The sequence below is a fragment of the Bombyx mandarina genome, chromosome A1 (genome assembly GCF_030267445.1).
Source record: "Bombyx mandarina strain Sakado chromosome A1, ASM3026744v2".
In the NCBI taxonomy this organism is placed as follows: domain Eukaryota; kingdom Metazoa; phylum Arthropoda; class Insecta; order Lepidoptera; family Bombycidae; genus Bombyx; species Bombyx mandarina.
The window spans coordinates 18,135,969-18,163,372 of NC_143234.1; the positions used below are offsets into that span (position 1 = coordinate 18,135,969).

Genomic DNA, 27,404 nt, shown 5'->3' on the forward strand with positions numbered 1-27,404 from the left:
GTGAAGGGATAACATCGTGTAATAAAAATGAAACCCGTAAAATTATAATTTGCGTAATTACTGGTGGTAGAACCTCTTGTGAGTCCGCACGGGTGGGTACCATCACCCTGCCTATTTCTGCCGTGAAGCAGTAATGCGTTTCGGTTTGAAAGGTGGGGCAGCCGTTGTAACTATACTTGAGACCTTAGAACTTGTATCTCAAGGTGGGTGGCGCATTTACCTTGTGCATGTCTATGGGCTCCAGTAACCACTTAACACCAGGTGGGCTGTGAGCTCGTCCACCCATCTAAGCAATAAAAAAAAAACCAATCACCTAAAAATATAATGTTCTTGCAGGTAGCTGGTACTGTACGAGTTTTGTACGGTTTCTATGTGGAGGGAGCAGTGATTTTACTGGCGTACTGTCTGGCGAGCTTACTTCAACGTGCTCGTACTAAGCTAAAACACTGGGCTCAAAAATACAGATTGTTTCAGACAGAAAGTCCTGTTTAAAATATTACATCTATGTAATTGCATTTCGGCTTTGGAATGAGCTCCCCTCCATGGTGTTTCCCGAGAGCTATGACATCTCCTTCTTCAAACGAGGCTTGTGGAGAGTATTAAACGGTAGGCAGCGGCCTGTTTTTGCCCCTGGCATTGCTGAAGTAGATGGGCGACGCGACAATAACCACTCACCTTCAGATGGGCCGTGTGCTCGTCTGCCTACAGGCTATAAAAAAAAACTTAAGATATTTAATGTACATATTAAAATTTCTATACATATTTCAGGATACATTTTTGTACGTATTACTTTAATCATAGCAAGAAAAAAAAAGTAGCGTTTTTGAATTATTTTTATTCGCCTTGCTGGTTGGACTGGCTCACGGCGCACTTGGTATTAAACGATACGTACGACGTACGTCGAGGGAGTATCGTTGAGCCATGGACGAGCTCACAGCCCACCTGGTGTTAAGTGGTTACTGGAGCCCATAGATAGACATCTACAACGTAAATGCGCCACCCATCTTGAGATATAAGTTCTAAGGTCTCAGTATAGTTACAACGGCTGCCCCACCCTTCAAGCCGAAACGCGTTGCTGCTTCACGGCAGAAGTAGGCAGGGCAGTGGTACCTACCTGTGCGGACTCACAAATGCTTCTACCACCAGTAAAAAGTCATAGACAGTCACATATAACACGTCTGCTCATATCTTGAATCACTTGAATTATTTTAATTCATGTTTTATATGTACCTAGTCAGGTCATAAATTCTGTCACATGTTTAATGTAAAATAATTGAAACAAGTTTATTCATTATGTAACCATTCATATACCAAAATGAACTTAACAAAACATAGATTCTTTTGACACTAAAGTTTATTCAAAATGACCTCCGTGATTTTGAATACAGGCCTTCAATCTGCGCGACCAGTCGTCTATCGCAGCACGAACGAGGTCCATGTCAATATCGGCGGCTGCCTTAATCAAGGATGTCTTGAGTGATTCCAAATTAGGATGAGGCTTTGAGCACGCCTTTTCCTCCAAGTGTTGCCATATCTTGTAATCTAACGGATTCAAATCTGGACTGGAGGAGGGCCAGTCTTCGTGCCGGATGAAGTCGATTTCACGCGCCGCCAGCCAGTCTTGTGTGCTCTTCGCTCTATGAGCTGGCGCCGATTCTTGTTGGAATACCCAGTGCCTGTTATTGAACATGATATGAGAAACAGGTTCCACAAGGTTCGTCAGGACTGTATTTTGATACACAACTGCATTCGTTCTTACACCTTTCTCACAAAAATGTACCTCTGTTAAGCCCCAATAAGAAACTCCCAACCATACCATGAGTGAGGATGGAAAATGACCTCGTTGGACACGCGGAATACGGTTGCTCGCTTCTTCACTACTGTGTAACACCTTACCATTTTGTTTGTTGTAGCTCTCTTCTACGGTAAAAATTTTTTCATCCGAAAAAAGAATTTCCCGATATTTTTTTCCCGCGTACCGCTTCAACAAAGCGCGGCATCTCTTCAGTCTCAGGTCCATTAGAGCATTCAAACGATGTCCTGTTTTTCTTCGATATGCCCGAAGCCCTAAGTCTTCATTTAACACCCTTTTCACCGTGGTTCTGCTTAACCCCATCTGAAGGGCCAACAGTTTCTGCTTACGTTTGGGATTTCTTTGAATTCGCGCCTTCACAGCTTTTATCACTGCTGGAGTCCTAACAGACCGAGGGCGACCACTTCTTGACCTGTCATCTACACTAAAGTCTTCATTGTATTGTTTGATGGTACGATAAACGAATCTTTGGGTTATATTCAAATTTTTCAGTATGTTAAAAATTTGAATTGGCGCGTAACCGCAACGATGCAACGCAATAACTGCAACACGGTCTTCTTTAAGGGTCCACTCCATATTTAAAAATGAGTAAAATTCTAAAAGTATACGTTTTTATTTTCATGAACAATTCGAAATTCGAATTCAATAATTTTTTTTTGTGGCCAGCGTTCTAAAAGAAAGGTTTTTACTGTGTGACAATACTTATGACCTGACTAGTTATTTACACTCGCTTGTTCTAAAACTAAATTTATTTCGATAAAATTTTAGGTTAAAAAAATAATGAAACAAATACATTATTACATACTCTTTGCATATATTTATTTTCCTAAATAATAGTCAACTGCTATTTACATCTCAATATGAATTCAAACAATAACTTTAAGCACACAAAACAGTTTTTGTTACCTACGTAATATCTACTATCACAGAATTGATAAAAAATAAGAATGAAAGAAGAAAAAAAATACCTATTTTATTTTAGGTAAGTTCAAATAGCATAGACCATAGATTATATATGTAATTAAAAAAAGTACATTAACTGGAATTCCGCATTTCGTTAATTTTTTTTATTTTATTTTAAACCGAGCTATTGCAACATAAAGTGTTTTTTTTTATATCAGATTTACCTTTCAAAGGCCTATAATTCACACATGTGAGCTTTTTCTAATATCTAATTTACTTTATACGACCCTCGCCTCAAACTTCTTAAGCCAATAAAACTGGCAACGGATAAGCATATCGACGCTTGAAAGACAAACGTGACTAAGCGACAGTGCGTGAACTTTACAGTAGACTAACTTAAAGTTGAAATACCTGAAAACAAAATTTATTTTAACGAATCTAGCTGTAGTAGAATCTAGCTAGTAGCTGTAGGATTGAAATGATTTTAATAGACCTAGAAATATATATTTTTTGCGCATCGTATATGGTTATTGCCTATCATTCATGTACAAAGCAGTTATTGTCGCTTAGTCACGTTTGCCTTTCAAGTGTCGAATTATTATGATGAAATTCTTGTCTATTCTTAAAAACTCCTGGTGTAAATCATTCAAGTTCTAAACGAGCTGCCCTACCCGACATTATGTTACAAAAACTCGTGATTTGTAAAGTGTGTGTTTATTTATCCCTTGCCCCGGGATTCCTTCAAGACATCGTCCTCTGGAGTGCCTTCAATAGATTTCTTCTCCTTGAGCGCTTCCTTCACAGAATCCACTAAATCGTGGGGTTCCGCAATCGATACTTTCTTGCCTATGAATATAAGAATAAGTTTATGTAGTTAGTCTTCAACAAATTATGCTGGCAGTTGTGAAATATTCAAGTACAACTACAATATTAACATTATAAATATATCTCGAAAAGAAAAAGAATAATATGTTCCAACTAACATTAAGTCTACCAAAACAATGAATAAATTTATGAAATATAACATCTTTGGAGTTTGTTTATTTATTGATATTTAATTCACTAGCGGATCCGGCAGAAGGTGTCAAAGTTTTTTTATGTTAAGCAAACGTATAAGATGGGCTGTATATCTTATGGTATGTAATCAACGTGACTTACGAACATCAGCAATACCACTACCTAAGAAATACATAGAACCCTCAAATGTTTTAAGGAGGCTGGCTATCTTATCAAATACAATTTTGAATCTAGCTTATTGAATATAGCTAGTATGGTACATATCCTAGTGGTTTCCGGTGGCTATTCACCAATCGTATAAAAGACATCGATTTATTACAATTATTCGCGAGCGTCAATTACCGCACGTCGATGGCTATGACTGACTGAAACCTACCCTGGTTCAGGGTCAATCTTGAGGGGACATTGGGGTCTATCACCACAGTGTTCACACTTCAGACACGAGGTCAAATTCTAAAGTGGATATATAACGCGTGACTGCATCGCGGTAGACGTAGGCAGGATGGTGGTACCCAGCTACCCATATGGACTAACATTACGTACCAGTATTTACGAAATTTATCAATTTTATTGATTTCGTTTGTATTACACGATGTTAGTCGCCTGATGCGTTATAAATACCGAATCTTTTATGAAGTACATATTTATGTACTTAGAAACAGCGATAATTGCCCGCATAATTTTAGCCCTTGCTGCACATTTGTATCAGAAAATTATCTAACGACCGAAGTTCAAAGCGATGGTCTGACCAGGGTTTTTTGTTGTTCTTTAGATTGGTGGACGAGCTCACGGCCCACCTGGTGTTAAGTGGTTAACGTAAATGCCGCTACCCGCCTTGAAATATGAGTTCTAAGATCTCAGTAAGCCCCACCCTTCAAACCGAAACGCATTACTGCTTCAGGGCAGAAATAGGCAGGGTGGTGGTAGCTACCGGTAGGGGCAACAAGATGTCCTACCACCAGGTTGACTCAACAGCTAGAAATGCCAGTCAACGAAGCTCTCCACCAGGGAAAAGAAAAGGAGAGAAACAGTGAGAAGAGTACAACAGTGAGAAGAGTACAGAAGTCACGATCCTCAAGAATAACTACTCCGAGCGTCTTACCCGCTAGGTCACGATCGCTATAAAGACACTTCCTATATTTGATGTTAGAAGACATTGCAAGTTCAGGACAGTCCCTAAACCGATTTCATTGAAACAGTATCGCTAATCCATGAGACCCTGTACATGAGACCTTTAGAACTTATATCTTAAGGTGGGTGGCGCATTTACGTTGTAGATGTTTATGGGCTCCAGTAACCACTTAACACCAGGTGGGCTGTGAGCTCGTCCACCCATCTAAGCAATAAGATAAGAAAAATCCCAGTAACATTTTAACATATTTTTAACATCGAGTGGGATGAGGTCGTATTTCGATCTTCAATTTAAATATTTTTCTTTTTTTTAGTTTAGTAATAATTACTCTAATGATTAATTTTTCCACCAAAATATTCTCATAAATGAATTTAATACTAACGTGACACGAGATTCGCTTGACAGGCTAAATTGTTTCACCTTTAATATGAAACAAAAATGAAGTTAAAATTTTCATCAACAAAAAGAAAAGAATTGGCTATAGCATGATGGCGTATGGGAATACTAGTAGAGGACACATAAATAAAACAACATTTATTTAACAACAAGCAAAGTGTATTCGTAAATAATATTTACAACTTTATAAATAATTGAATAACCATCATACTATACCCAAATACTACTAACAAGACTTTCATTATTCCTTTCAAACATTCAAAACCACGTTTGGTCGGCTATAACAACTACATTTAAAAGGACAATTATTACAAACAAAATTCATAAATAACTTTTACATCAAATGTTTATATTAGTTAACTTTGATTTCATATTATATACGTTTTGGACTTTTTCACATACTCCGCATACTCCGCAAACCCTAATTTCGTATTATTAAGTTACCCCGGTATGGAAAGTTGACAAGAAAATACTTAAAATGTTTTATTTCTATTCTTAAATGTAGAAGAATCGGTGATAATCGATTTAATAATGACCTTATTCTTAAAGCGTTACGATACACAATGCAAATAGTCAAGATGTAGTCAATAGTATGTACTTTATTTCCTTAAATAAGACACGAATTATATAACATTCAGCGTGAGTACTCCAGATATATCACGAATGTCAATTACTTTCACATTTATAGTCGGATTTTTTATTAGACGAAGTAAACTGACGTTTACTGTGTTGTCAGTTTTTGATGAAATAAAAATAGTGTTGTGACAAAGTGAACGATTGAAAAAACTCCTGAATTAATGAAATTGCCTCGATTGTCTAGTGAATTCTGTGGTCGTCGTGGCCTAACGGATAAGACGTCCGGTGCATTCGTGTTGAAGCGATGCACCGGTGTTCGAATCCCGCAGGCGGGTACCAATTTTTCTAATGAAATACGTACTCAACAAATGTTCACGATTGACTTCCACGGTGAAGGAATAACATCGTGTAATAAAAATGAAACCCGCAAAATTATAATTTGCTTAATTACTGGTGGTAGGACCTCTTGTGAGTCCGCACGGGTAGGTACCACCGCCCCGCCTATTTCTGCCGTGAAGCAGTAATGCGTTTCGGTTTGAAGGGTGGGGCAGCCGTTGTGACTATACTGAGACCTTAGAACTATATCTCAAGGTGTGTGGCGCATTTACGTTGTAGATGTCTATGGGCTCCAGTAACCACTTAACATCAGGTGGGCTGTGAGCTCGTCCACACAGCTAAGCAATAAAAAATAAATAAAAAAAAGAATAGTTAGTGTGCCGAACTGCCGATATCGAGCACGGGGTTCGAATTTTAGCCGTGCTTTGTACATACCAACGAGTTTTCGACGAAACATTATGTTCCTATGGTATCTACCTGTACTGAATACCGAGTGTTTTAAACATTAAGAAAAACATTGCGAGGAAGCTTGTAAGACTGTCCTATTTCCAATGCATCATATAGTTGAAACTATAGATGTATAAAATATAACAATTATAGGTACATAGGTAATGAAAATAAAAAAAACTAATTGTAGTTACATACTACTAGTAACATATTATTATATTGGATCACTTTAATACAATTTTATTGTAAAATATAAATAATATTCTTTTATAGTTTGAAATTAATGAGTAACTCTTCACACTCATTGTTCATTTATGTGATTGAACGAGAACTGAACGCATCACTATTACTTTAAATATAGCAACATTATTTCACAAAGTGACATTAGCTACTGTCAGCTGGCTTCGTCTAATTAAAAATCCGACTATACTTAGTTTTGATTCGAAATCGATTCATTCGTAAAAATCGATATTTGAAACCCTAACCTTTAACATCGAGCATTTTTTTAACATCATACCAACCTAATGTATTTGTTTTATTAAACCGTATACATAATTAAGGACACTATTACGGTTTAATCTACGGTTTAATTAAAAATTTAAAAAATATCGTATCGAATTTCGTCGGTGCAAAGTCATCAAAGATTTAATCACAAAAGTAGTTATTTTAAGATCGCAAGATCACTCTCACGCTTCGAACAAATCAGGTCGCATCTCCTTTTGTTTTTTAATAGTTCTCTCGTAGCCCATGGGCAGGTCTAACTCCCTTTCCGGTTCCGTAGTGCCGTATGAGTACGGTTGGTAATATGTATAGTAACACAATATGACAGCAGTTACGAAACCAGTTAAGAATGCCGGTTTGTTCTCGCGAAACGTTTCAATGATACTGTCTACAAATGTCCAGCCTCTGCTATTGTCATTACCCTGGTCGTTATCTCGATTCTTACGGTGAATCTTTTCGTTTTCCCGAGCACTATCATTTGTTTGTTCTGCAAAATAAACCATTTTTTTCTGGCTTCACAAAACAATTTTGTTTTTTTTTTTAAATACTCCAGCAGTTAGTCGTGATAATCTTAAATTATTTCTTTCTAGTGAATTTGTATCAATAACAATATGTTTGTTGACTGACGATGTATACACATAAACCCGTTACATTCATTGATATGTATGGATTAAAAAAAATTAATAAAATCTTTTAAAATTTATGGAGTAATATTTTGGGTTTAATAGTGACTCTTTTGTCATTTCCCACTAAATGAATTTAATAGAAAACATGGCACAAAAGCATGAAGTCATTTATTGGTATAGTTTGCTCTCTGTCTAGTAATAATAACAAACATATTACATACAACTTCTATATATTTTCTATTCTCTTATTTTTGAATATTTTTTCATTTAAAAATCAGCCAAATTGTTTCCAAATAGAATACTTTTTGTAGATTTTTCTTTCCATTATAAGAAATAATCACTTTAGTTATTTAAAATTTACAATTATTTATTTTCTTATTTTTACCTAACTTATTATTTCCATTAATTAGTCTTTGGTATATTCATTACTGCAAGTTTTGTAAACTAAACCATAAAAATTTGTATTCATATTGAAGAAAAATATTTGTGCATTTTTAGAAAATTGAGAAGTAATGTTAACTCCGCATTTTTTTTTTCATTTCTTACCATCTCTGTCATAGGAAACTCCTAATATTTGACCGGGAGTGTCTTCTTCGAGTTCGGCATAAGCATACATCAAGGCTTTCTGCTTGTCTGTCAGTGTCTTTGGTACCTGTAATATCAATTAATGTATTTAATAAATGCAAATTACTTTAACACTCATGTCGACATGTGTCACTGTTCTTAGTTTATTGGTAAAGAAGAAAATATTCCCTTTTAATGTAGATTCAACATCTAAGGGTAAGATGATAAATGGAAAATTTACTTTTAAGTTCATGCCAATATCTAAATTTTACAAATAAACAAAAAAAATGTGGCACGCGTTTCAAATTAATTAAATTAAAATTAAAAAACGTTAGTTTTTTTCACCATTATGGAACTTTTGTGTATTTTTTTTTCTGGATAATAAATACATGTGAATTAACAAACCTGTATTTTAATGTGTACGTAGTGATCACCGTGACCATGTTGACTAACACGTTTCATTCCTTTCCTTGATAAACGAATAGTGCTGTGAGATGATGTTCCCGGTACTATCTGAAATTATTATAATTTGCTTTATATATTACTGTTCCTACTTCTGGAAATGTGTACTGTGTGTAAATGTATGGTGATGAATAGGAAGTTTGACATATTACCTGTAATGTGTGATCTTCATACAGTCCCTGTATCCTGACTGTACCACCAAGCACAGCTTGAGCAATTGATATCTAGAAATCAAAGTTATATTTTAGATTTTGCCACATTTAAATCATTTTTTATTTCACGCTGAACATTTTCACACCTACACGAAATTTGTGATTCATGAAGAATGATACAAATTGCACTATCCAGAAATAAACTACAAATCAAATTTTAAATTGGTTAGTATATAAAATCACGAACCACCAAAACACAGATAATAAACAACTCTTTTTGTATAAAATTTCATAAAAATCCTTTCAATCATTAAGTGTATGAGTGACAAACATACAAACTTTCACATTAATAATCTTACTATACAGCAGTATTTAAGATAACCAATTTAAAGTCATTTTAGTCCACTATTAACATTTTAGAATTCCCATTACCAATGTTCCCTCAAATACAAGTTTTACGAGGCAACATTATGGCTGTGCCCCTGGCATCGCTGATGTCCGTAACCACTCATCAGATGGACCTTATATAAGTCTGCCTACAATGGCAATAAAATGGAAAAAAACTATGCTTAAATACATGCTTTTTACTTACTGTACAATCAGTATGTACGTCAGGACCGTCTCTTTTGAAATAATTTGAAGACTCCACTTTAAATGTGATAAATAATTCATTGTTTCCAACCGACATACGCACTGTCTGACCATCTTCCACACCAGCTGGCACAGGTATTGTTATTTTCTTACGTTGTACCTATTCAAAATACAGAAAAGAAGATATAAGGAATACAAATTAATTCTGTTTTCTTCTTGATTTTAATAGCACTAGACAGATCACAGATATTCCGGTTTTAATTGGACTCCAAAGCCTTCAAGAGGTGACAATCACTAGCTAGAAATGAGGTTGAAAGTACATAAATAAATATATTTACTTGGTACATAGATATCTTATATTTTAAACCACAATAAATACTAGTATGGTATATTATGATCATATTTTGCTTTAAAATCACCCATATATCTTATTTAAAGGCTTAGAGATAAAAGTAGCATAGACATTAAATTTAAAATGTTAAGAATACAGTTTGAGATACATAGCAGTCACTGATATTTCAAAATTAATTAAAGTAATTCAAGATGTCAGGCAGTATTATTATTTGATTATTCAGATATAGCTCGAATTAGATTCATCTTGTTCAAAACATAAATACATACATTTATTTAAATTTTTAAATATGAGGACTTACAAAACAGACTAATAAATACAGATCATAATAAACTTTGAAAATATATTTTTATGTTAATGTTGTATTTTACACAGCATTTTTTTACTCATATCAAAAGTCCATAATTATTAGATTAAGAGGATTCATTCATTATATTTTTGAGACAAGAGATGACAGAAAAAACCTTATCAAATTATGAAGTCTTATAATCATATTAGTCATTAAAGATATAATCCCCATAGACTTTGTTTTGTTCGAGTTACTCAACTTTGAAGAATTATAAAAAATATATTGTTTATTTATCCTAAATAAATAAATCCTAATAATAATCGATTTTATTTCCTTTACAGCAATAATTTCAACGTCCAAGGGACATAATAATTACCATCAGTACATAATGTTGATATTTCTTATGTTAAATAGTCTTAATTTAATTAATTGTATTAATAAATAACTAGATACTTCATATGCCAGTAATTTTCACTGTAATTATGAAATTTAAAGATTTTCTTCTGCCATTCATGCTATCTTTTTTATCAATCCACATCTTTTAATTACATGGCTTTTTATGCAGTAGTATGGTCAGTGCTTCAGCATAATGAGAAATTTACTTGCTGGTTTGCTTGTTGCTTTTCTTTATAGGTCGAAAACATGCTATACCAACAGTAAAAATTTTAAATTATCTACTTACAGACTGTCCCTTTCCTTCACATTCAACACACGGGTATTTTATCAACATTCTTGTACCATGACAATGTCTGCATGTTGAGCGCATTACAAATGGACCTGTAAGAATTTTAGGTTCAATGATATGTTCTGTGGCCTTTCACACTAATTACAATCTTACCACATATAAGCTGACCTGACCTGATCTTGTTTTTAGAGCTTATAGAAAATATCATTAAGCAAAATGAAAAGCTACCCTTAAAACGTCACAGTAATAAGCGGTCTTTCAGGATCACAATTCACACCACCACCAATAACAAGTTACTGTTTTGTAGATAGTGTATTTAACAATATCAATACATTTCTTTAGATTAATTGTGATTTTGCACCAACATCACTTTTGTTGTATTGAGACTTAATTAAGCTTAAAAATATTTTATACTTATACTGTTATTCATCCTTTAACACAGTATTCTACAACACAACAATGAGATTTGTTTTAATTATTTAGGAAATTCCATTATACACTGAGCACACAATATATAGCATAGTTGAAATGTTTCATTCAGAAAAATTAATCTCCTTTTTGCCAGTACTTCTAATCTTATACAACACTATTTCACACAATACAAGACTGTGTATAAATATATCTACTGTGTTATAGGAGGGTGACCTGTATCTAAGTATTTACCTCTTGAAAATGTTTCCATTCCAGTTCCATTACAATATGTGCATCTTATAGCTTTTGTTCCTAGCTCACAACGAGAACCTTGGCATTTTGGACAGGTGTCAACAACATTAACATTGACATCTTTGTTAACACCACGAGCTGCTTCAGTGAACCTCAAATTTACTATAATCTGTGAATTAACAGTCTTATCAGTTGAACTCTAATATTTAATATAATAGTAAGGTCAATGTTTATTTTTTATATATAATTGCAATGTCTTTGGTTGCTATCTAGTTCATATTCAGATGGTACTTTTAACAGTTACTAACCTCTTGAGCTGCTCCAAACCCAAATTGACTTTCAGCAAAATCGCTAAAAGTATCACTCTTGAAGCCAGCATCTCCAAAAATCTTCCTAAACAATTCTTCAGGATCTATTGTGGATTTGTACTGCCACTGATGGGTGAAACCATCAGGGCCTCCGGGGCCACCCATGCCCATTTGTTCGGACGTTGTGCCATATGTGTCATATTGTTTACGTTTATTTTCATCTGATAATATCTGAAAAAACACAAATGCCAAATTTTCAAATGAATACCTACTGGAATAGGTGTTTCAGACTCATTTCCACTGGCTTTAAATTAAAGATAAGGTACCTCATAGGCTTCAGATACTTCTTGAAACTTTTTCGAAGCTTCTGGGTCCGATTTATTGGCGTCAGGGTGATATTTCTTCGCAAGTTGATAGTATGCCTTCTTGATGTCTTTGGCCGATGCATTTTTGGATACACCAAGTACTTTATAATAATCGGCGCGGTTATATATACTATTTGTAGTGTGAATATGTCGATGTTTCGGGAAATTATCTGAACAAAGTTTAAATATAGGTTATATCTCAAGTTTGACATTGGAGATTTTAATTGAATATTTCTTCTGAGTGGAACTTATAACCGTTACCAAATCGTATACATTTTAGGTAATTTGTTAAGCTACATAGTTTTTGAAATAAAACAAAAAAGTGATGTAATGAAAAATACGGCATGTGAGACTTACAAGTTTTGAAAGAAGTATCCGATAAGGCGTGGCCTCCAATAAAACGTTCACAATTATTACATTTATGTAAAAATCTATAAGTAGTTTTAGGTATTGTATTAGTTAGTAATGAATTAAAAGTTCTTGAATTTAAAAATCCCAGAGCACTCCGAGCAGGAGCCATTTTTCTAATTGACTGTCAGACTTGTCAGAGTGAAAAAATTAGAGATAGGTACCTACATTTAAAATCAATTGATTATTTAACACTGGTAATACTATTGACAAAAGAATGACAGATTTTGAATTATGATTCAGTTAAAAATGTCAATTTTTTTTCCTATCTATTCGTTAGTAGCCTAAGCTGTGGCTAAGGGGCTGTTCTAGCTACGGTAAGTCTGATACGTGAACTTATGGGGCTCAACCTGAGAAAGTATGCTAAGACTATCCCTAACAGAAATTGTTACAGCCCAATCATAATATGATTTCAATAACAAAGAAGAAGAAGAAAGAAGAAAAGCAGCGTAACAATCGGAATTAGGAAAAAGATAGCGCCCAACATTGCCATCATATTGTCCTCACGGAAATATAGTTATGAAATTTTCGAACGTCTATCTATATAAATATATAGATTATTATGCCGGCCACCCACATGCGGACAAATATTCGTACATTGTACGAATGTTTGCGCGCATGTGAAGGGCCGTCAAACATTCATTCGCAAACTTAGCAGCTGTGCAAATGGGTTCGCATACTCAATTTGCGAACCCGTTTGCGCTTCCTCCTACACTTGTTTACGAATGTCTCACGAATTTCTCCTCCTTTTTAATTCGTCAATAGAACATTGCAGAGAAAAAGAGTTTTGAATTCTTTCCCAGACATCATTAACAGCCATGCTGTTTTTATGGGATTTCTTTTGATGAAGATACGCTACACAGTAGACGTCACGAACTATGAAAATGGCGACACGTCCGTTACCTTCGCAATCGTCGGCGCAACTGGGCAAACGAATGTGTGGGAGACTACGCGAAGGTTCGCGGTTCGCGCGCTTTGATGTCTGTTAAAAAACCGACACAGCTTGGAAAACCACGAATGTAGCGAAAACTTTGCATAATCATTTGCAAATGTCGTCCTACACTTGCGAGTTTGCGTATTCGTGCGCATGTGAGTGACCGGTGTTAAGCGAATGTACTACTCTTTCATTGTTTAGTTAATGTGGATAAAAGTATAAAAAACCTAATCATGGTGAATAGATGACCGGCCCAAATTCGAAATGGAAATGCACGTATTTTTGTACCATCACCAAATATTTGTGGCTATGGAAGCTTTTGATATTTTTATTTATAAGATTAATGACAGTTAGCTTCCAAATTACAGATGATTCCAATTTTTTGTAATTTGTGTAAAATCGATTTTGTTTACTCAATCAAATAATTCAACTTTTGTTAAAGGTTTTGTATTTTGTATTTTCTTCATGATATAGTTACGCCATCTAGTTGTATTACTCGCTCAACTGAAGTAATTTTAAATTCTCTTTTTATCTGACAACATTATTTTCCTGGGCAACGGTAGGGAAGATGATTTATAAACAAAAAATGAGCTTATAAAATGCGAATTACAATCAAGTAAACTAAATAGTTTAGTCCTATTGTGATTAATTAGAATAAACAATACCAGGAGCAGTGAATGTCGTTACACAATTGAAAAAATGGCATCAGTAAACGTTCGTGATCAAAAAATCGAACAGCAAGTAAATAAATTTCATTCCCTATATTTTCAAATTTGAAAATAAATTGTGGTTCTACATTTTTTTTACAACAAGCCAATAACATGAATATTCATTTAATAAAATGTGTATTTTAGCGTCAGTTGATGGAACTTAAAATGAAACAGAAAAGGCAGAATTCAGGAATGGTTCAAGCAAACGATTTAAGAGTAGGGTCAGCAAAACGGCCCATATCAGGTAGTCGTAGCCGGGAACTACATGGTGAGTAAAATTTATTGACAATAAAAATCATTACTGTAAATGTTGTATTCATAACTTATTGCTTTGCATGATTATACTAATTTTCGTTATGCGCATTTTTTTTCGTTTCAAAACAGGCTATGATGGTCCGATGCAATTTCTCATGTCACCTGTAAACCCAGATCAAGTTATACCTCTCCAAACTAATAGAATATCAACATATGACGGTAAGTGAAGTTAAACGGGCTTATGATGAATTATTGTACAGCCTCATACTTTAAAAAAATTAAAGCTGTCATTATTAATACCAATCATTCTTACAAAAATTGACTAAATTAAGTCATACTTGTATCTAACTTTGTATGTAATAATAATTACAAAAAATACTAATAATCAATTTGAAATGCTCACTGCACTATAAATAAATGTAAATGGAAAAATTTGATTCGAGCCCTACACCCCAGCAGAGGGTAATAGGAAGGAATGATGATGATGACTGCACTATAAGCGCTCTTATCAATGTTATGTCATTCTTTCCATTTCTTGAAATAAAATATCATATTAGAACCAAATAAAAAGAGAAAGACAATTTAGGAAATGGAGCTGAGCTCAAATTCTTACTATTATTTGCCCACTGAGTTTCTCGCCGGATCTTCTCAGTGGGTTGCGTTTCTGATCCGGTGGTAGATTCTGCGAAGCACTGCTCTTGCTAGGGTCAGTGTTAGCAACTCTCCGGTTGAGCCCCGTGAGCTCACCTACAAACGTTAGGGTGAAGCTGAAATAGCCTCCCAAGGCTATCAGCACCTGTAGGAAAAAAAAAACTATTAAAAAGCTACTTGTTAGTCACATCAATATAACTAAATTTTTTTAAACCCATGATTACATGTTGTGGTTGAGTGTTTGTGAATCTTGTTTGTTATTTACAATGTGTCACTCTGTTTAGATTTCAAATGTTATAAATGACACAAAATCCACAGTACTCATAATCAACCAGAACTGTCTCATTGTTCAGTAATTATTTCCCTATACTTGGCTCTGTGTCCAAAGTATATATATTTTATATAAATAAATTATATAACTTGTTCAGACTTCTCTGTGATTATTAAGAAATTTATAACACTGCACATTTAATGAATCAATTCAAAATCAAGTGTTTCTGCTTAATTCGGTTCATACATATGCTATGCAAAGTGATTTCTGTATTATTGATACATAATACACAATCAACCTACTCGTAGGTTTATCAGCCACGAATTTTTATGGATACTTCCTATTATGAATATTGGTATACATGATTCAAGAGCAAATTCCAATTGAAACCTAAATTTGTCATACATATCATAAAATAGAATATAAATTAGACTAGGGTGGGAGATAGGGTGGGAGGGCGGTTCGTGGGTACCGCACCGTCTCGTTCGAGGCGGCGTGCGTGCTCGCCGGGACGCCTCCCTGGGACCTGGAAGCGGAGGCGCTTGCTGCGGATTACGCGTGGCGATGTGATCTCCGCTCCAGGGGGGAGCCGCGTCCCGGCGCGGCGGAAGTTCGAGCGCGGAAGCTTCAATCTCGGCGTGCCGTGCTCGAGGCGTGGTCTCGCCGCCTGGCGGACCCCGCCTACGGGCGACGGACCGTCGAGGCGATCCGCCCGGTCCTCTCGGACTGGGTGAATCGCGACCGCGGACGTCTCACCTTCCGAGCGACGCAGGTGCTCACGGGACACGGCTGTTTCGGTCGCTACCTGCACCTCGTCGCCCGGAGGGAGCCGACGCCGAAGTGCCACCATTGCAGTGGCTGCAACGAGGACACGGCGGAGCACACGCTCGCGTGCTGCCCCGCTTTCGCGGAGCAGCGCCGCGTCCTCGTTGCAAAAGTAGGACCGGACTTGTCGCTTCCGACCGTCGTGGCTGCGATGCTCGGCAACGATGAGTCCTGGCAGGCGATGCTCGACTTCTGCGAGTCCACCATCTCGCAGAAGGAGGCGGCGGAACGGGAGAGGGAGAACTCTTCCTCCCTCTCGGCGCCGTGCCGCCGCCGTCGAGCCGGGGGTCGGAGGAGGGCGTTTGTCCAGCTCCGGCCCCTATGAGGAGGCAGTCTCCTCCCGGTGATGGTCACGGGGCGACCTAAGGGGGCTGAGACTGCGCCGCACGCTACCGTCACTCTAGCGCGCTGGCACCAGGAGGACGGGACGACGCGTCGGCGGCTGCGGACTGCGATGCGGTCCGCATTTTCGTCGTCGCTGTCGTCGCCGAACATACTGTGGAAGAGCAACCCGGTCGGCGGTGTATCGCGTTCCGACCCGGCAGGCTGGTTCTGGCCCAGCGGGGTATCCCGGAACACCAGCGGCATCGCCCGGGCGGCCTGAAGGGCCGCCGTACCGCGGAGACTGACGTCGTTGGTCGTCGACTATCGCCTCGACGACCCGTCGGTCGGGCGTCCTCGGGGTGGCGCCGCGTGTCTGGTTGTAGTGTTGACCGCGGGAACCCCCCTACTCTGACCGGGTTTTGACCCCGGACGGAGATCGGACGCCGGGTGTAAGAGTGCAGGGGAGTCGTTTAGTGGGTGGGCCCTAAATTCCTTGGGCCCGCGGTCTGCTCTCAACACCTGCAGATCGTAGAGTCTCACATACCCCGCGCGCCCCCTAGGCGCGGGGACCTCGTAGGAGGTTCGGCCCTCGGCCCGGAAAAAAAAAAAAAAAAAAAAAAGGGTGGGAGATTGAAAAAAAAAGAATGCAGCACAACAAAGAATAACACAGTGAATTAATTCTACAGAACTCGGAAATCAAATAGAAGTATTAACTATTGATGATGACAACAGTGGTGAAGAGGAAGAAGAGAGTGTGCCAGTGTGTAGTGTCGGACGGGATGCAAGTACAGATGATATATGTGCTGATGCTGCAGTGGCACCAATGCAGGCCAGGGTACCAAGGAGAGACGATTCTCCTAGTCAGGTATGTTTTGCTTCCGCTGGCTAAGAATGAATATTTAAATAAGAAATTGTCCATAGCTTTGTATAAAATATATTTCCATCGGAAGATCTAAGTTTATATGAATCAATCAATTCAATATCAGCCTGCCCACTATTGTTTAAAATTCTGTTGAAACTAGTAAGATTATTCGGAATTTTGTGGTTAATGTTTCGGCTTGCACTGAGTCAACCACAAATAACGTCACTAACGTAGGGCTGTTCATTCAATCATACCTCTTTTTTTTTTTTTAACAGAACCATCACAATGTTTTTGTCATTATTCACTCACATTATTATTGAAGTAAGAGGCTAAAATCGGATTTATATAAAACCTGTCCTACTTTTCAAACAATTTATATTGACAAAATTTCGTGTGCAGGGTGAAATGTCGAACAGCTAAAAGTTATAATATAATTGTATTATATTAGTAAGGGTACTTATTTCATAAAAAGGTGCGGGTGTATAAATGTGTATAAAACATAGACACGCATCACTGAACTGCGATGAAGAGCTCGTCGAGTAACTTAACCCATAGACACAGCCCACTGAGTTTCTCGCTGGATCTTCGCAGTGGGTCACGTTTCCGATCCGGTGGTAGATTCTGCGAAGCACTGTTCTTGCTAGGGCCAGAGTTAGCAACTCTCCGGGTACACGTTAGGGTGTATCTGAAATAGCCTCTCAAGCCTATCAGCATATGTAGGGGAAAAAATAGACAGTACCGAGACCGGCGCTCCCACTCTCCGTGCCATAGGTAAAGCCGCCTCTGATTTGTACTTTCCACCTTCCTAATCTCTGTCCATCTTAAAGGGAAAAAAGGAGTAACCCTATCACATATTTGTATGACAGCAGAAATGCAGAGCAGGATAGTAAAACTAACATGATACATACGACACTCAATAAAATTGTTCGACTTAAATTTTAACATTATTTACTATTAGTAAATAACATGATAGTAAAATGTACGGGTGGCTACTTTCGCCCTACCTATCTAGTCTATATCTATAATAATAAATAAAACCTATGTATTGTATAATGAACTGAAATGATTCATAGACATCTACAACGTAAATGCGCCACTCACTGTGAGATATAAGTTCTAAGGTCTCAAGTATAGTTATAACGGCTGCCCCACCCTTCAAACCGAAACGCATTACTGCTCCACGGCAGATATAGGCAGGGTGGTGGTACCTAGCCGCGCGGACTCACAAGAGGTCCTACCACCAGTAATAAAACTAATTGGAACTATTTGTACACATTACAGACGGCTGAAATCGAAGGTTCCGTTGAAGGCGCAGTGGAAACCTTCGTCACTACCCCAGCGAAGCACGGTACATTGTACAAGTGTCGCATAGCTAGGGACAGGAAAGGAATGGACCGCGGTCTGTATCCTACTTACTTCCTACATTTAGAGAAGGATTACGGGAAAAAAGTATTTTTATTAGCCGGTAAGATATTTTCGGAATAATACATAACTATCGTTAACACTGCTCTAAAATGATTTCATAAACAAAATATAAATTCCAACCGATTTGTCAGAACACAAATAGATTCTGCCATTGTATAAAATCTAGATTTCCCGAATACAGAGTGTTTTATTTTACACCACATTCCCGATCTTGCGGACAGAATGGAAAGCAATCGACGTCGCTCAAAACAGGTAATTTCGGATCCTCCCGATCCACTAACGGTGCTTTTAGGTACCTCAAGCACCGGTCATCGTTCTCGTCGAACCCTTCGCTTGCGACGAAGGGCTCGACGAGCGAATTAACTCATAGACACAGGCCACTGAGTTTCTCGCCGGATCTTCTCAGTGGGTCGCGTTTCTGATCCGGTGGTAGATTCTGCGAAGCACAGCTTTTGCTAGGGTTCGTGTTAGCAACGTCGTCAGGTTTGAGCCCCGTGAACTCACCTACTAGTTAAGGTTATGCTGAAATAGCCTCTCAAGGCTATCAGCTTAGGTAGGAAAAATAAAAATAAAAATGTACACCAATATAAAAATAAATGAAATAGAATAACATACAACAATAATAAAATACTTTTTTTTACATAAAATAAATATGTAAATAAATATAAACACAAATGTGTTTGTTCTATTTTATTTTATTTATTACTTTATCATGTTAACTATATATGAATACCATAATTTTTATTAGCTGTACATTCGTACACGCGATTCTACTTAGTCTGGCCATTAATACTATTACAATTAAAAATAAACAAAATATTACATTTGAATTTGGAATCTGTCATTTTTATAAAATATGATTGCTCATTGAGTTTTCTCATTTTGGCGCCAATGCATTGTACAATATTTTGCGATATTAAAATGGAGTGGGGTGATAAAGAGAACCGAATCGCTGTGATTGTATTACAAAAAGTAGGTATGGAACCAAATGCAGTTTTTAAAACTGTCCATACGCTTGGTATTAGTAAAATGTTTGTGTACCGGGCTATTAATAGGTGCAATGAGACCTCCTTTGTTTGTGACAGAAAAAGATCTGGCCGTCCACGTAGTGTTCGTACGAAAAAGGTGGTCAAAGCAGTAAGGGAAAGAATTCGAAGATATCCTCTCCGAAAGCAAAAGATTTTATCTCGGGAGATGAAGATAGCACCTAGAACCATGTCGCGTATTTTAAAAGATGACTTAGGACTTGCAGCCTATAAGAGACGTACTGGTCATTTCTTAACTGATAATTTAAAAAAGAATAGGGTGGTAAAATCGAAACAACTACTGAAGCGGTCTGCAAAGGGAGGTCATAGATAAATATTGTTTACGGATGAGAAATTTTTTACAATTGAGCAACATTTTAACAAACAAAATGACCGTATTTATGCTCAAAGCTCTAAGGAAGCTTCCCAATTGGTCGACAGAGTGCATTATCCGACTTCAGTGATGGTTTGGTGGGCTATTAGCTATGAAGGAGTGACTGGGCCATACTTTTGTGAAAAAGGTATCAAAACATCGGCACAAGTGTATCAAGATACCATTCTTGAGAAGGTAGTGAAGCCCCTTAAAAACACCACGTTCAATAATCAAGAATGGTCCTTCCAGCAAGACTCGGCGCCAGGTCATAAAGCTCGGTCTACGCAGTCTTGGTTGGAAACGAACGTTTCGGACTTCATCACAGCTGAAGACTAGCCGTCGTCTAGTCCCGATCTTAATCCGCTGGATTATGATTTATGGTCAGTTTTAGAGAGTACAGCTTGCTCTAAACGCCTTGATAATTTGGAGTCCCTAAAACAATCCGTACGATTGGCAGTGAAAAATTTTCCCATGGAAAGAGTGCGTGCTTCTATTGATAACTGCCCTCAACGTTTAAAGGACTGTATTGCAGCCAATGGAGACCACTTCAAATAAGCTTTTTATACTTTAAATTGTTTTATATTTAGGTATGTATTAAACTATCACACTGGAAAAGTAATAAATGTTATTTGCCATAGAATTTTTTTGTTTTGCTTTGTAACAGTATTTATAGCCAGACTAAGTATTTGTCGTCAATTGACCATTATCGACTTATCTCCTTAATGAATGTTTCGGCAGCTCGCAAGCGGAAGAAGTCGGCCACCTCGAACTACCTGATATCGACCGACCCGACGGAGCTGACCCGCCAGGCCGACAGCTTCGCCGGCAAGCTCCGCTCCAACCTGCTTGGGACCGCCTTCACCGTGTACGACAACGGCAAAGCCTGGCGGAAACACGACCACGCGAAAACGAGATACGAACTGGCCTCTATTATTTACGTGAGTGACCTCTGTAGTCTGTATGGTCTAGATCCGAGGTCTTCGCTCGGACTATGATAATGATAGTTCGAGAATAAAAATCACGCAATTACTTTTTCTTTCTTTCTTCTTTTATTTATTTATTTACTAACTTTTCCCCGCGACTCCGTCCGCGTGAAATAGTTACTTTGGCATAACGCAAAATTTTACATTCCACTTTATTTACGTAGAAAGCGAAAATATTTTTGAATTATTGAATGTTAAGGAGCTATTTAAACGCCTGTTTTGAAATATTCTTTATTGGTGCTCTACTTGTATTGGTCTTACCGAGATGTTATATAACCTATAGCCTTCCTCAATAAATGGGCTATCTAACACTGAAAGAATTTTTCAAATCGGACCAGTGGTCCCTGAGATTAGCGCGTTCAAACAAACTCGTCAGCTTTATACTATTAGTATAAATTTATTTATTTATTGTTAATATAGACGTAGAAACACAATCATAATTTGCATCTGTGCTTGAACTAGGTGATAAAATCTGTATCTAAAGCAGCAGTGCTCCTCGTACAAAGAATACAACAGCTTTACTTCAGATACAATAGAAAATTAATGGACAAAAATTAAACAGAAATTCATGGATTATGCATAAGTTACAATATATGAGCTTAAAATGTTACAATTAACAAAAATGATTGAAATGAGTGTATTAATGTATCCTCCCTCTGTGTGTAATGAGTGAGTAAACTCTGTAGCTGTTGTAGACAAAGTTTTATTTCTTGCAGGACACCAATGTTCTGGGATTCAAGGGTCCGCGCAAAATGACCGTGATCCTACCGGGAATGACGCCCGATCGGCAGCGTGTGGCCATCGTGCCGCAAGACGACAGCGAGACCCTTTTAGAACGACTCAAGAGTCAAAACTATGACGATATCGTGGTGCTTCACAACAAGACCCCAGTGTGGAATGAAGAAACACAATCGTACGTACTCAATTTCCATGGAAGAGTGACGCAGGCAAGTGTAAAAAACTTTCAGATAGTTCACGATTCGGATCCCGAATACGTGGTGATGCAGTTCGGTCGTATATCCGAAGATGTCTTCACTATGGATTTTAGATATCCGCTGTGCGCTCTCCAAGCCTTCGGTATAGCTCTCAGTTCATTTGATAGCAAGTTGGCGTGCGAATGAGCCTGTGTTCTATGTTGTCTAATTTTTAAGAATATGAGGGTATCTCGAAGATTTCTCTTAACACACAATTGAGCACGGGATATATCGTTGGATAGTTGTGTTTTGGTACAGTACTTACGTTTTCGCATATTCAATTTGTTGATTACATTGATATAATTGACATAATTAGTACCATTTAAATTCATAACTACTGCTCACAATAAAATCGTTACACAATAGAATGTCCCCATATTTTTAATTGCATACAGTTAAGTTAGTTCATTAAATTGAAATAACTATTTGGATAGTCTTTTAAGATTTGAAAAAATGTTTTGTTTAATTCCGACAGGCGTCGAATGTAGCTAGATTTTTAAATGTTATGTATTCAAATTCACATTTAAAATCAACAATTTTTACAATAATATTTGTAGGGAGACAATTTCACCGTTTTAACTAACTTCTAAATATTGATTACGGGATTATTACAATTTTTCCGCAGTGTTATTGTTTGACCCTTTCATCTTAACCATCTATAGTTGTCTCATTGAAAACGTTTATAGAGTAACCATAACCATACATGGGTACTTCAAAGCAGGTTTATTATGATAAGGTTATTTCTAATATACTAATATTGCTACGTTCGCCATCTGTCGTTATAAAAACAATTTAAGTATAAAAATAAACGCACACAATTAATTTCGGTGCTTGTCGTGACTTAGGTTGTGTTAATGTTTTCGCCATTCATCGACTTTGTAATAATCGATTATCTATTATCTAAGTTTATGAACTAGGAATTGATTTACGATAGTATTCTATAAGGAATTATTCTCCGGTCCAAGTATTTGGACACTTCTTACGACATTATTATAACTTGAGTTCAATTTATTAAATACGTAAAATACCGTAAGAAAATGATGTTCAAAAGAAAATACGCCATACCTTAAACCTTCGTACAAAGTACCGACTAATATCGACACATTACACTATGTACTAGTCATTTAATTTAGTTTATAGTTTATTTTTTGGAAAAGATGGACTAAAATCATGGTAGAAATATATTTGTGAAGAATTCACAGGTTTTTGTTGAAGTTAAGGCTGTTTTGATGAGTTTTAAATTTTACACGTAACAGGGTGAAACTTTAATAATGTTGTTGCACCTGAAATAATGTACTGAAATTGCCAGAACAGTATTATCTATTAGTTTTTAATGGGTTTAAATCAGGGGTTCCCAAACTTATTTTGTCTACTGCCCACTTTGGGAATAAATTATTTTTTAGCCCCCAATTTACTGGTGGTAGGACCTCTTGTGAGTCCGCAAGAGTAGGTACCACCCTCCTGCCTATTTCTGCCGTGAAGCAGTAATGCGTTTCGGTTTGAAGGGTGGGGCAGCCGTTGTAACTATACTGAGACCTTAGAACTTATATCTCAAGGTGGGTGGCGCATTTACGTTGTAGTTGTCTATGGGCTCCAGCAACCACTTAACATCAGATGGACTGTGAGCTCGTCTACGAAACTAAGCAATAAAAAATAAAATAAAAAATCACCTACGAAACCACTATAGCGAGAGCTCAGTCGGTGTCTAAGAGTCCTAGATGAAATAAAAAGTCGCCTCCCAAGCCTCTGCACAACGCCCCCATTTTTTTCTGGGTCTCTTACTGTCCCCCTTTAAGGCTGCAGCGCTCACAAGGGGGCGTTATCGCCCACTTTGAGACAGGCTGCTTTAAATACATGTATACAAGTGAAATGGCATTTGGCACGGCACGTTCCTCGTAGATGGCCACTGGAGCCATAAAATGTATACAAGTGAAATGGCATTTGGCACGGCACGTTCCTCGTAGATGGCCACTGGAGCCATAAAGTTCTCGAAGTGGGACCGCGCATTGGTGGTCGTATCGTTTTTAGCCCTCTCGCAAGGTCCAACCGTTTGTGGTCGTCGGAAATCGCTGAACTTGGGACGCGGTCATTATGGCGAACCTTGGGGTCCTGTGTCCAGTAGTGGATGCCTAAAGCTGATGAATGGATTCGTACTTACATACTTTCTAAGTTACAATAATCTCAGACATAGATTTATTTAATCGATCGATCCTTTTAACCTGTCAATCTGCAGGCCCTTTGCATATTATCAATGCGCAAATAATAAAAACGAAAACAATACCTTTCTACTTAAATTAGACACATATAGCAATCAGAGCATCTATCTTTGGACGACAAGATGCAACAAACAACAAACCAAAGCAACCTTTTGTTTACGTGCCACTGGAGTCTTTTCAATGACACATCTCTCTCTCTATCCATTTATTCACATGTAGCAAGATATTTTGTTAGATTCTTTCAAGTTTTGTAACCGATCGATAAATCGTTAAAAATGACAATATTCAATTTCTCGTAACCATCTGATCCAATCCCCATACCCGCGACGTTTGCCCATGTGGCTATTAATCCATAACATACGTAATTATATTTACGAATTAATTTTAGTGTCATTCAAATGTATGACGAGATCGTAGATAAAACCTATCGCGGCATTGAAATCATTAAATCCGAAAAAAAGGCAGATCAAGGCGACCTACAGAGAGTTTGAATTCATTTGATTCAATCGCCTCAACAATAGGTCACAACGTCTTAGATTACAAAAAAATATCACTACTAAAGTCGGCCACAAGTATTTATATTGTCGACACTCTTCAGTTATGATGGATATTAAACAAGAGGCTGTTGGACAGTGCGTTCTGTGACATGTAGATGATCTCAGGAAATAAATGTATCCTAATAAGCACAAAGCTTTACGTTTATTTAATCATAAACTCAAAGTCAACGGCGTCAACGCCATTTTGTGTTACCGCTTCAAAATGGCGGGTATAATCTACAATCTATCTTTTCTTAAGTTAATCGATGTGAATGCGTCAACGAGCTTTTAGTGTTTTGTGAATTGTGAATAAAATAAAGTATGTGTAATTTAGGATTAAGATACGCAAGTCAAATCACAAAATTAATGAGTGTATATCTGATTTCGCTTCGTCGAATTTGTAACTCTTAACGAATGTTAGCCTTTCATAATTTATTTCTAAACATATCTTAGATTTGTATTGATAAAATATAACATACCAGTCTAGGTTTCTGATACTAAAATAACTTTTTAGGGTGATGAAATATAATAAACTATATTTACTTTTGTAATATGTATGTAAAATGAAGATGTCCGTCTTGTCTTTTTACCGCTTGGATGATTCCCACTGAAGCTGTGGAAGGAGGTTTAAAATCCTTTGCTGCGATTTGATGTAGAGCTTTTGTATGGGCGCACGCTAGCTCTGTTTCCGGATTCAATATGCCCTTAAACATTAAAAGAACGATCCGTAAAGTTTCAAGCAGTGTGCTTAGTGCGAGTTTTTTAATGTTTTCGATAGCGTAAAAGTTAACTAAAATTTTTATGTACTTAGAACGTTTGCCTACGCTTGTCGCTAGGCCCCCGCCAGGGGTGCTGTAACAACTGCATACAAATTATATTTAAGTTAACTTTTACGCGATCGAGAACGTTAAAAAACTCTCACTAAGCACACAGACGGCACTAAGCTGACTGCAAGCATCCACAAGACACGACGTATATCTTGTTTGTGATGATTGTTTTATTTCCATGACGCATGTGAATGACTGAAAATCCTTTTATGCACTCAGATAATCCTATGTTCACAACCCATTGATTCATTTCAATTTAATGTACTGTAAATATAACCTCACCATATTATAAATTAATTATGGATTTTAGTGTATTGTGCCTTTTAAAATAGGTTAAAATTAAATGTTTGTGCCTTTTATTTTCATGTCTACTATGTATTTTGTACCTGAAGCTTTTAATAGATAAAACAACCTTTAGAAAAATTGCTTTTTACACCTCGATAAGTACTATGTGTTTAGGTAATACAAACATGTGTTAGAATTTATTACCTATGTAGGATGTTATCGGTGTATAGAGTAGTGTTGGTGAGTTATCAAAATATGTCCATTAAAATATTTAAAACATCTATATATCTTCACAAATTGTCAAATTTTATGTTTTGATTGCTCCATTTTTAATTATTACATTTACCTGAGTGTAGAATGATCCAATAATAAATATAATTAATTACAATTTTACAATAATGCATCACTTATTGATTAAACACATTAAATTATATTCTAGAAATACATTTTGAGAATGATCGAAATGGGATTTGCAGTATTATTAGATTAAAAATATCAATCAGCAATTTCGTATTAACAAGTATATGGTGTTATTTTTAGATCAATCACATAGAGATATGTAATTTACGCATTCCATATTTATTTAATTTGTGATACAAAATCATGTATATTGAAAATAAATAATGTATAAAATATGTTTTTTGTTTTCATTACTATTATGTTTTATTAAATATTTAATTATGAACTTAAGCACATGTGTTGAGTAACAATTCATTTCAGTGTGTGTCTATCTTTATACAACCCCCACATAGCAATCCTTTTATTAAAAGGAGAACAAGTACTCTTACTGATACACTACAATTACCCTTGCCATAAGTTTTTTGTCAAGCAGATATTAAGTGGTCAGTTCATTTACAGACTCACACACACACATGATGTGTTTATCCATGCATTACCATAGATCTCACGTCATTTCGAATCCTCCCAATCCGTTAATAGTGCTTTTAGGTACCTCAAGCGCTTGTCACAGTTCTCGTCAAACCCGTAGTTGGAACAAAGAGTTCGGCGAGTAAACTAACTCCTTAGACATAGCCCACTGAGTTACTCCCTGAAACTTCTCAGTGGATCGTGTTCCCTGGTAGATTCTGTAAAGTACTGCTCTTGCTATGGCTGATGCTAGCAACGCCCCCAGGTTAGAGTCCAGAGAGCTCACCTACTCACTCGGTTACGCTGGCATAGCTAATTAACTTCAGCAGTGATTGTTCCTAGCTTTGTGTAAAGTAAAATTTTTCAAGTTATTAATTTATGGTTAACACATGTTTTCCTTGGTATTAATCTCATTTTGTGTTCATTATTTTATAGAAATTGAATAATAACAGGTTGTAAATTAACTTACAGTTAT

At 36.8% G+C, this 27,404-nt stretch overlaps 4 protein-coding genes across 6 annotated transcripts in view; 2 read left to right on the forward strand and 2 right to left on the reverse strand.

The window, feature by feature from the left end:
• The window catches only part of LOC114242732 (uncharacterized), a 34,562-nt gene extending 31,781 nt beyond the window's left edge, over nt 1-2,781 (forward strand). The window contains exon 9 of the mRNA XM_028173997.2: nt 337-2,781. Coding sequence (XP_028029798.2) covers nt 337-492 — 156 coding nt within the window. The 3' untranslated portion in view covers nt 493-2,781. The remainder of the gene's footprint in view (nt 1-336) is intronic.
• Nucleotides 1-27,404, reverse strand: part of LOC114242736 (xibalbin-1) — a 481,172-nt gene that overhangs the window by 209,199 nt on the left and 244,569 nt on the right. The gene's annotated exons all lie outside the window — the stretch shown is intronic.
• DnaJ-14 (protein tumorous imaginal discs, mitochondrial-like) lies at nt 2,608-12,729 on the reverse strand. 2 transcript variants are annotated; one of them, XM_028174004.2, is made up of 10 exons: nt 12,536-12,729; nt 12,140-12,348; nt 11,814-12,044; nt 11,506-11,674; nt 10,840-10,934; nt 9,518-9,676; nt 8,926-8,997; nt 8,717-8,824; nt 8,294-8,399; nt 2,608-3,562 (listed from the first exon to the last, which is right to left on the reverse strand). In XM_028174004.2, exons 1-10 carry the CDS (start codon nt 12,696-12,698, stop codon nt 3,435-3,437), a joined length of 1,440 nt encoding a protein of 479 aa, XP_028029805.2. In that variant the 5' UTR covers nt 12,699-12,729; the 3' UTR covers nt 2,608-3,434. The 2 variants fall into 2 exon arrangements, with proteins under 2 accessions (XP_028029805.2, XP_028029804.2); XM_028174003.2 differs by lacking the exon at nt 2,608-3,562 and adding an exon at nt 5,399-7,608.
• On the forward strand, nt 14,034-26,697 carry ktub (Tub domain-containing protein ktub). 2 transcript variants are annotated; one of them, XM_028173962.2, is made up of 7 exons: nt 14,034-14,261; nt 14,375-14,498; nt 14,615-14,704; nt 17,243-17,421; nt 18,700-18,883; nt 20,980-21,179; nt 21,941-26,697. In XM_028173962.2, the coding sequence occupies exons 1-7, from the start codon at nt 14,220-14,222 to the stop codon at nt 22,343-22,345; spliced, it is 1,224 nt and encodes a 407-aa protein (XP_028029763.1). In that variant the 5' UTR covers nt 14,034-14,219; the 3' UTR covers nt 22,346-26,697. The 2 variants fall into 2 exon arrangements, with proteins under 2 accessions (XP_028029763.1, XP_089596151.1); XM_089740025.1 differs by lacking the exon at nt 14,615-14,704.

What these genes read in the sequence shown, in the direction of transcription:
- DnaJ-14 (XM_028174003.2), bottom strand. Translation starts at nt 12,698, where the DNA reads ATGGCTCCTGCTCGGAGTGCTCTGGGATTTTTAAATTCAAGAACTTTT. An exon ending in GGTTTGGAGCAGCTCAAGAG is followed by an intron (nt 11,675 to 11,813) that starts GTTAGTAACTGT and finishes GTTAATTCACAG; the next exon opens with ATTATAGTAAATTTGAGGTT. An exon ending in AGTTTCCTATGACAGAGATG is followed by an intron (nt 7,609 to 8,293) that starts GTAAGAAATGAA and finishes TTTATTTTGCAG; the next exon opens with AACAAACAAATGATAGTGCT.
- ktub (XM_028173962.2), top strand. Translation starts at nt 14,220, where the DNA reads ATGGCATCAGTAAACGTTCGTGATCAAAAAATCGAACAGCAA. An exon ending in TAGAATATCAACATATGACG is followed by an intron (nt 14,705 to 17,242) that starts GTAAGTGAAGTT and finishes TTAATTCTACAG; the next exon opens with AACTCGGAAATCAAATAGAA. An exon ending in GAGACGATTCTCCTAGTCAG is followed by an intron (nt 17,422 to 18,699) that starts GTATGTTTTGCT and finishes TACACATTACAG; the next exon opens with ACGGCTGAAATCGAAGGTTC.